The sequence below is a fragment of the Aspergillus thermomutatus genome (genome assembly GCF_002237265.1).
Source record: "Aspergillus thermomutatus strain HMR AF 39 chromosome Unknown NODE_28, whole genome shotgun sequence".
Lineage (NCBI taxonomy): Eukaryota > Fungi > Ascomycota > Eurotiomycetes > Eurotiales > Aspergillaceae > Aspergillus > Aspergillus thermomutatus.
Window position 1 is genome coordinate 110744 of NW_020798076.1, and position 9573 is coordinate 120316.

A 9573-nucleotide genomic window follows, 5' to 3' on the forward strand; every position below is an offset into this window, starting at 1 on the left:
TTAGATAAGGATGACCATTTCTTGTTTAAAGGTATGGGATTCACAAAGTTATCACGCCTATGCCGTGTCACTTACTCTGTATTTGCCTTTTGTGCAACATCTTGGGAAATGTAGTTCCCCACTCAACAACTTTTTAAGACTGAGCAGTGCCTGGTGGTCCTTCTAAAGTGTCTCTGGCAATCATAAATAGGTCATGATGTTCATAATACTCACCGCCGTGTCGTTCCTCTACATCTCTTATATCTTCTTGTCAGCCATCAAAACCATCTTCTTCCACCCATTAAGCCACATCCCCGGACCAAAGTCATGGATTGCATTTCCACTCCTCCAGCACCTTTCAGCCATCCGCGGAAGACTAGACCTAGACCTTCGCTACTGGCATGAAAGATACGGCCAAGTGGTACCCTTCGGCCCGGATGAGGTATCCTTCATCACCGCAGAAGCCTGGAAGGATATCTACGGACATGGCCACCGCCAGCTACCAAAAGTGCAAATCTTCACCAACAGCGGCAGGGACATCATCAGCGCCAACGACGTTGACCATGCTCGCTTCCGAAGGCCTGCAGCCACAGGAGTAAATCGTCACGCGGTACATCGATAAATTGATGAACGACTGAAGGGGTTCGCGGAGTCGGGAACGGCGGCGGATATGGGCAAGTGGTATAATCTGACGACGTTCGACTTGATCGGGGACCTTGCGTTCGGCGAGCCGTTTGAGGGACTGGATATCTCGGAGTATCATCACTGGGTAGCGACTATGTCTGGGTTTATAAAGGCGATTCCGTTTCTCCGAATGATGAATCAGTATCCGGTGTTGTTCAAAGTGCTTCTCGCATTCGTGCCGGGCTCGTTCATGGAGGCGAGGAGCAAGCAGGTCGAGCACGCGAAGGCGACTGTGCGTAAACGACTGAATAACCCGGCGGTACAAGGCCGCGGGGACTTTATGGACTTGATGCTGCGTCATGGCGGTGATGAGGAAGGGTTGAGTCTGGAGGAACTCGAGGCAGACGCGAATATCCTGATTCTGGCGGGGAGTAAGACCACTGCTGCGCTGTTGTCTGGCGTTACGTACTGGCTTCTTTGAACCCCGGATGCGCTTGACAAGGTGACGCGAGAGGTGAGAGCGGCTTTTGCGTCGGAGACGGATATCACATTCAACCAGGTCACGGCAAAATTACCATACATGCTGGCGTGCCTGAACGAAGCCTTTCGGATGTATCCTCCTGTGCCGGGAGGTGTCCAGCGTTGGACAGAAGCGCCCACCTGGATCTCGGGCTACCACATTCCCCCAAACGTAGGTCTTCCATCGAGAATATAATGGGCCCCGACTGATTTCTCAGACCAAGGTTCCTGGCCACCAGTCTGCCGCGTACTCGTCTCCGAGAAATTTCCACCAAGCGGACCAAATTCATCCCTGGACGATGGCTACCAGCGGCTATCGATGACCCAGCCTCGCCGTTCTTCTCGGACAACCGTGACGTGTTTCAACCATTTTCTATCGGGCCGCGGAACTGCGTCAGCAGGAACCTGGCTTACACCGAGATGCGGATGGTACTTGCACGGGTGCTTTGGACTTTCGACTTGGAACTGTGTGAGGGGAGTCGTGATTGGAAGGACCAGAAGATATTTGCTGTTTGGGAGAGGGGTCCATTGATGTGCAAGCTCACCCTGCGGCAAGATCTTGGGGATCATGTATCACGAGGTTGCTGAGGTGAACAGAAATTTTATTACCGTGTCTTTTTACCATTGTGTCTTCGTAAATGTGAAGGCCATCAGTACCAAGGATCTGTTCAATCAATTGCATGCATGGACTTGGGACCCGGTATGAAGATATCACCTTCCAGTCGTCTCTGGCAATCGGCTATGACCCCATCTGGGTCTGTGGGATGAATCATTGACTGTTCATCAATATGCATTTGGATCTCAATGCTCGCGGTCTGATCCTTGAGTCTGTGTCAACGTTTACCTTATGGGTGAAGGTGACCAGAAAGACCCGGAGTCGACTATACACATTCCAAATCTGATATGATTAATCTCATGTGCGGATTAAAGCTGATCTTGGTGACCACTCCCGGATCGAAGGGTTTTGGACTCGTGCATCAGGGGTACCTAGATAAGAAGACAAGACATTCAGTGAAAGGTGCCGCATTGTCAATGATAAGAAATGGACGCTCACCAGTCGGTCACAATAGCTGAGACTAATTGACACCGGCAATGAGCCTTGGGTAATGTGCAAGCAATGGCATAGACCTCTCAAGACCATTTTCAGCCCGAATCCAAACTGATGATATTTTATCAGAGTCAGGAATCGCTTCTAGCAAATGAGAATGTAGGCCATATCGTGCTCAGGGGCTTTCAGTCGTGCTCCCCTGAGCCTGTGCGCGACACGAGGGGTCAGGAGAGGCATGGTAAGATGTCAATGAGCGAGTCGCCCTACCAATCAAACCGGACATGATGGCGCTGGGCGTGAATATCTATTGTTCTAAATCTGAGCTGATATCGTTTCCAAGGGGGCAAGGGTCCGAAAAATGGAATCGGTTGGCAGGATCGTGGAGAACCGTGGATGGACGGCCGGTCCACGCACGGCCGATTGAACAGGCTCATTTCAGCGCCTTGAAGATACCTGTATCAAGACCAGATTGGTGCCAACAGATGCTGAGGGCCAAATAGTCTGTTATCTGAGCTCTACTGCCTGACGGAGCGGGAGGCAGTATTTGGAATGAAAGCACAGACCTACCAACAGAACTATTGCTATGCTATACACGCAATTGGTACGTGTCGTAAATCATGTCTGCTTTGAAATCAATCCCAGCAGGGCGGACATACAGGAATGGAACCTTGCCATAAAGGAGATCGGTGGCTACCCGACAGGGAGGCAGGGATCATGAATGTACATCAGGGAAGAGAAGCGAGACGAGCAAGCAGCATTTCCACCCAAATGGCAGAAAGAATACGGAGTAGATACATCCTTGTTACTCTGCCTTGGGCTAATTCCCAGCTATCTTCGCAGGGCCTGACTCACCCGGAGCCGAAACGTAAGTACTCTGCTGGTGCAATGGTCGCCTAAATCAAAATCTGCCTATGGCTATCAAGAAAAGCTACTATCTCATGATCTATTCACCGAGATTTGCCACGGAAGCTGGTAAGAGTCAGCTGTTCTGATGGGACAGGCAACCTGATAGCCTAATCAACAGCTCCACTCAATAACCGGTATACCAGTAGCTCTCCGTTCTCCCTGGTCCGGGAAGACATGTTTCTGTGCCCTTCAGTCTAGTCCTGTCACGGGTTCCCAGTCTCCTCCTCATCGGGCCAGACTTTCGAGCAATAGATGAGCTACTCTCTGACCGAGATCCATCCGATCATGCACCCCAGAGGCCCAGATAACTATCGCCACGGTTGGCTTGTGTGGCCAGCTCCAGGCCACACGGCTTGTATCTCACATCGTCAACGAGTAGTGGCAAGCGATGTTTCGCTTAATGTAGCGTCTCGCCGCTATTTTGGGAGTCCCGTCCTGAACATAGCCCAAAGGCCTTATGTTGCTGTGTACGTGCAACTTTCCTGTGCCGGCGTAACGGCCCGTTTACAGAGTACATCCCATACTTTCAGCTTTGACACTTGACTCACCCTTTGGATACTAACAGTGGCGCGAGGTCTACTTGGACCATGGCTTGAATTCGTGTTGGGAGGAGCCAAAGACCCTGTTAATATGACCACTAGATTTGATTTGATCTCTGTAGTTAAACTTTGAGTATCAGGTGGCAAGTACCGAGGGGGAAATATCAGACTGCATACGGAGCATCTGCTGTTTCATATTGAAAGGATTGGCCTCGTCTGACCGGAAGAATGCTCGTATTATTGGGTCTTGCCGTTATAGCCCGTTAGTCGATACATTTTGACCTGGACGCTTAACTCGCATGTCTGGCAGGCTCATTCAAGGACTTTCCAGGCTGAAGAGCATCCTGAGAACAATAGAAATGAATACAGGCTGTTGGGTCCAGAATTGCAGTGCCGACAGGCTAAGATATGTTGCAAGGGCCGTCAAATGATAACCTCGGCTGAAGACGGGCTGGCAGGGTAAAGACGGGGGACCCAAGGAAAGAAGAAGAGAATGCGGGGATAAAGTCAAAACGAGTCAAGTCCGGAGAACTAACCGAATACGTCCATCTCTGCTGGCCCTTTGTAGGGCTCGAGTTTATCCTGAAGATCCGATCTTTTATCCGGGGAGAGAGACACAGCTGGTGGAGCCTACAGGACTAGAAGGCCAAGGCTGCCTGACACGGAGAAATTTCGACAGATGTTCCGTTTCTTTCAGATATCAAGAGTTATCCGCTCAGTTGAGAACATATTGAGATATCTCGATGGCATGAATAAGAACCACACATCTGCCAGTCTAGCTTTCCAACAGCAGCATTGTCTACAGTCTACTGACCAAAGCTGAGAGAAAGAATGCGGCCCGTCCAGCCGAAGAAACCGTCAGCGCAAGCGAGACGCCAAGAGCTCTGGCCCTGATGTTGGCTTGTCCATGTGCTCCTTGGCTTGCTCGTTCAACCCAATCACCTCTCGTGCGCTGTTCGCCTATCCCTTTCTGATCCCAGTCTGCTCGACCCTTTTATCCAGTTCGTCCTCGTTTTACCCCGGATATCACGCTAGACACGGTAGACAGCGTAGTCTCCGGCTCAATTCATCACACCAATCAATCATGCCAGCTGGTGGCGTCCATGTTTTCCCCTCTAGCCCTTCTGCTATGCTTTGCTTCGTCCCAAGCTTTGTCCAAGTCGGGTCAAGGCCAGTGTGCTCCATCCTCGTGTCTCTCCCGAGTCCCCAGATTGAGAGCTATAATATGTAGCTTCTACCCCGCCATTTTCTCGCTCTTGATCAGTCCTCTCGAGTTCGTCCCAGAGGTGCATTTGTTCGCAACACAGTCACAATGGTTCAGATCGCCAACATCGGCGCCAAGGGCGCAGAGGCCAAGGTGCAGATCGCCCAGGCTGAGGCTCCCCAGTTTGAGAAAGTCGACTGGAAGAGAGAGCCTCACCTGCGCAAGCTGTACCTCCTGACGGCAGCGCTGATGGTTGCTTCGGCCACCACGGGTTACGATGGGTACGTATCTCTGCTGGGGACAAAGCAATTGCGGGACTAATTATCATCAACTATAGTATGCTTGTCAATACTTCGCAGATGATGGACACCTGGACCGAGTTCTTCTCCCCCAAGGTGAAGCAGAGCAACTGGCTGGGTCTGCTGGTCAACATGTTCAACATCGGTTCCATTATCGGCATGTTCATCACGTATGTTCTCTATAGCCTCTGGCCATGAGTTGACAATTCTAACGCCGACCTCCAGTCCGTACATTGCCGATCGCTTCGGCCGTAGAATCGCCATCATCATCGGGTGCATTTTCATGTGCATTGGTGGTGTCGTCGGCACTGCCTCTAACGGCTACGGCATGTACATCGCCGGTCGGTTCATCCTGGGTTTCGGCAACTCCCTGGCCCAGATGTGCTCTCCTCTGCTCCTCGTCGAGATTGTCCACCCCCAGCACCGTGGGCCCGTCACCACCATCTACAACTGTCTTTGGAACGCCGGTGCTCTGCTCGTCTCCGTCATCGGTTGGGGTACCTCGTACGTCAAGAGCGAGTGGTCCTGGCGGTCCATCACCTTGCTGCAGATCATTCCTTCGATCATCCAGCTGACTTTCATCTGGTGTAAGTCATCCTTTCTACCGCTTCATTGGCGGATTAGCGCTCAACCGAGTGGCATCTAGGGATCCCCGAATCCCCCCGTTACCTCGTCGACAAGGAGCGCCACGAAGAGGCCCTCGCTGTTCTCACAAAGTACCACGGTGGTGGCGACGTGAACAACACCGTCGTGCAGTTCGAATACCGTGAGATCAGGGAGACCATCCGTCTGGAGAAGGAGGCCGGTGCCGAGAGCAGCTACATCGACTTCCTTCGCACCAAGGGCAACCTCTGGCGTCTGGCCATTGTCATCTCGCTTGGTGTCATCTCCCAGTACTCCGGTAACGCGCTGTTCTCCAACTACATGAATCAGGTCTACGAGGGTGCCGGTATCACCAGCCAGAACCAGAAGCTGGCCCTCAGTACCGGTAAAACCATCCTCGATATCATTGTAACGGTCGCCGCCGCCACCCAGGTCGACAACTTCGGTCGTCGTCCCCTGTTCCTGGTCTCGATGACAGGTTTGTCCCCCTTTGTCTTATCCTGTTCATCATCAAACTAACCGGCATAGGCATGGTTGCCGCCTTCGTGTGCTGGACCATCACCGGGGCCGTCTACGAGAACTCCGGCGAGACCAACAGCCACGCTGGCTACGCGCAGCTCGTCTTCATCTGGCTCTTCGGTGTCTCCTACGACATCGGCTTCTCCGGTCTGCTCATCGCCTACGCCCTCGAGGTCCTCCCCTTCAAGCTCCGTGCCAAGGGCATGATGATTATGAACATCGCCGTCCAGGCTATTCTTGCCATCGGTAACCAGACCAACATGGTCGCCTGGACCAACCTGCCCCACCACTGGAACTTTATGCTCTTCTACACCCTCTGGGACTTCTGCGAGCTGATCTTCGTCTACTTCTTCTACGTCGAAACCAAGGGGAACACCCTGGAAGAGGTGGCGCGGATCTTCGACGGCGACGACGCCGTGGCGCACATTGATCTGCACCAGGTTGAGAAGGAGATCCAGGCTGAGGCGACGTACCACGAGACTGTTACTGGCAAGTCGGCTGCCTGATCGCTGTCTTTGACAACTTATGTCTGATGTAGTGGATGTGGTGTTGGGTTTGTTTCATACTAGCTATACTTTAATCTGAAGTCTCATCTTTTTATACTGTGTTCTGAATCCCAAAGTATCACCGTCACAAGAGTAGTCGATACCTAATGCGCAAACCTAAAATCCAATCTCTTACTCCCTGTATCCTTGCTGTTCTTGATATAGTCTTGTTGCTCCTAGACACTGTCAGTCATCTTGAGTCATAGACGGAAGTCATAAATAGTCACCTCTTCAGTCATCCCAGCCCACACACGATCCCTATACCGATTCCTCAGAACATAATAAACCTTCGTAAACACAAACAGCACCAAAGCCAGCACATTCATCCCGACCAACACTGAATTTCCCCGTCGGTATTGAGGCTTATCGTCACCGCGATAGATATTGTTTCCGACGATGTTGCCGAGTTGCATGCACACTGCACAAGTTAGCCCAATTTAACACAAAATTTCCTTCATGCACGGAACAGTTACTATTGTAAATAACCGCCGACACAGACCTCGTCCCCACATTATTCGCATTCTTCGATGTCCAGCCTACAAGGATCGCGTGGCAGTATGGGTAACACAGCAAGACCGTGACGACGGAGTACGTCCCCCAGGCATCGCTCATTGTACCCGACCAAACCCGCAGTGCGATTATGCAGGGGAGCGTCCACAGGCTCTGGAGGCTTGCGACGAGGGAGCGCTCGTTCAGCCTCTCGCTTAACCAGGTCAGGCCGAGGAGCATGATGATGTGGCCTACGCTGTAGGGGATCGTAAGGAGGTTTGTCACGAACTAGCTTGTCAGTATCGCATGGAGCAGTTTGAGGGGTAGGCTTACGGTATTGAATCCCAGCCCCTTGAGGGTGAGTGTGATGTACGAAGACACGGGCACCATTGGCGTGTACACGGTCAGCCCCAGAGCGTAGATGGGCCAGAGATCGTGGTCGCGGAGGGTTTTCCAGAGGATGCGCGGCGTGATGGGCTGGCGGTTTTGCATGTCTCCTGCCGGGTCATCAGTACTGGATCAACGAGGGGATGATCAGGGCGTACCCTTTGAGGGATCATCGCGCAGGACGCGGTTCACGACGATCCTGACCTCGTGGTCGGTGAACCAGCCTTTCGGCCGGAACCATTTCTTTGTGTCGACGGCCGAGGCGGGCATTTTGAAAAAGGAGGCGAGTCCAACGAGGAGGGTTACTAGCCCTTCGATGAGGAAGAGCCATCTGGGCTGTGAGTATCGTCCGTTAGTGGATGGAGAGGCGGACTTACCTCCAGCCCGCCCATCCTAGCACGCCCCGCATATGAAGAAGACCGAATGCCATGAACGAGGTGATGATGGTTGTCGCGGACAGAGCCGTCCAGAAAAGGCTGTAAAGTCAGTCATGAGTAGCAGGCATTATCCAAGGGATATACCCTAATCGAGTTGGAAGTTCCCGGCTCGTGTAGAAGTACGAGAGCCAGAGAACGATATCTGGTATGAATCCTCCCTAGTCTTATCAGCCTCGCTGTCACTGCTAGAGAAGAACATCCATACCTCCAAGATGCCCAGCAACGCGCGCGTAGCAAAGAACGAGCCCCTCCCGGTCAAAGCACACTGCGCGGTAGCGACCACAGACCACACGGTTATCTGCATGGGGATCCACCGGTCAGGACCGAGTTTCTTGGAGATGAGCTGAGAGGGCAATTCAGCCAGGAGAAACGAAACGTAGAAGATCGTGTTTCCAGTGTTGTAGTCTGTCGCCATCAACATTTGCCCCAGCGGGTTTGTGCGTCCTTACCATTCGTGGACAAATTGAGGTCATCCAACAGTTATCCGACACTGCCTGGACGAGGTTGCCTCGGTCGACCTGGAGACCAAAGAACATGACACACTAGCTGGCATCAGTCAGGTCCATGGAAGCAGAGAAAAGGTGTCATACCGCCCATAGACAAACATGCCAGTCCAGTTTGCGCACACCAGCTTCTTCCCTCCGGTGTCCATGTCATGCTGGGATCGAAGACATGGCGACATTCGTACTGTGCTTTGTCATAGATCAGGGCATATCGCTCTGCCACTTCTGGGTCCGCGAAGGGGTTGTTTGAGTGTGGGTCGATTGACTCTTCGTAGGACTCGACTCGCACCTGCGTGTCACGTTTTGGTTTGAGATCTTCATTGCTTGAAGGCGGGTTTGTATAGGACTGTCTTTCACTCTCTTCTACCAGCTTCTGCGTGATCGTCTTGTCGTTGGCCATCTTGACTGTCTGAGTAGGTAACCTGATGCTTTTCTTCAGAAACTTGTACTAAATATCAGCGTTGTATATGTAGACAATCGGATTGATCTCGATTTGGCACGCCATTTACGCCAACTGTCGCGTATATCTCAATTGCCCTTTCTAATTCTGCATTATCTTGTGCTTCCTGTCTCTTCATCTGTGTCCTGCCTGCCTGGCCAGTCACATTCAATGGCACCATCTGCCCAGCGCCCGCCAAGGCACCTGATGTACCACGCTCGAGACTGACACAAAAGCTCTGGGTCAATCTACATCGTCAAGCTCGCAATCTGTGGCTTGCATTGCTCATGGAGGTTGGCTGTATATCTTCTCGAAGATATCAGTCGTCCGACTCCTTCAGCAGGGCCAGACGGTTATTGCCCCCAATTAACAGCATCTATTGGAATTGCGAGATATCTGGCATTTTGGCACTTTAGAGACTTTGGATTTTTTGATCTTATATAGTTCAGACGTTAATTTTGGTGTGAAATCATTATCCTCATTGCTAGATGGCATCATTTGTGGGGTTAACTTGCGTCACCCTGGCATCGCAT

The 9573-nt window shown here is 51.9% G+C and overlaps 3 protein-coding genes across 3 annotated transcripts; 2 read left to right on the forward strand and 1 right to left on the reverse strand.

The window, feature by feature from the left end:
- Positions 1-193: 193 nt before the first annotated feature.
- On the forward strand, positions 194-1445 carry CDV56_108468 (putative sterigmatocystin biosynthesis cytochrome P450 monooxygenase; the record flags this gene model as incomplete). The annotated part of the gene is made up of 4 exons (XM_026762087.1): positions 194-574; positions 620-1068; positions 1123-1294; positions 1341-1445. The coding sequence occupies 4 exons, from the start codon at positions 194-196 to the stop codon at positions 1443-1445; spliced, it is 1107 nt and encodes a 368-aa protein (XP_026617157.1).
- A 3482-nt stretch (positions 1446-4927) lies between these two features.
- CDV56_108587 (putative MFS hexose transporter) lies at positions 4928-6746 on the forward strand (the record flags this gene model as incomplete). The annotated part of the gene is made up of 5 exons (XM_026762206.1): positions 4928-5100; positions 5157-5288; positions 5344-5705; positions 5765-6199; positions 6250-6746. The coding sequence occupies 5 exons, from the start codon at positions 4928-4930 to the stop codon at positions 6744-6746; spliced, it is 1599 nt and encodes a 532-aa protein (XP_026617158.1).
- Positions 6747-6889: 143 nt separating this feature from the next.
- CDV56_108631 (uncharacterized protein) lies at positions 6890-9001 on the reverse strand (the record flags this gene model as incomplete). The annotated part of the gene is made up of 9 exons (XM_026762250.1): positions 6890-6961; positions 7013-7203; positions 7253-7562; positions 7608-7771; positions 7820-7992; positions 8039-8137; positions 8183-8256; positions 8304-8542; positions 8689-9001. The coding sequence occupies 9 exons, from the start codon at positions 8999-9001 to the stop codon at positions 6890-6892; spliced, it is 1635 nt and encodes a 544-aa protein (XP_026617159.1).
- Between the last annotated feature and the right edge of the window lie 572 nt (positions 9002-9573).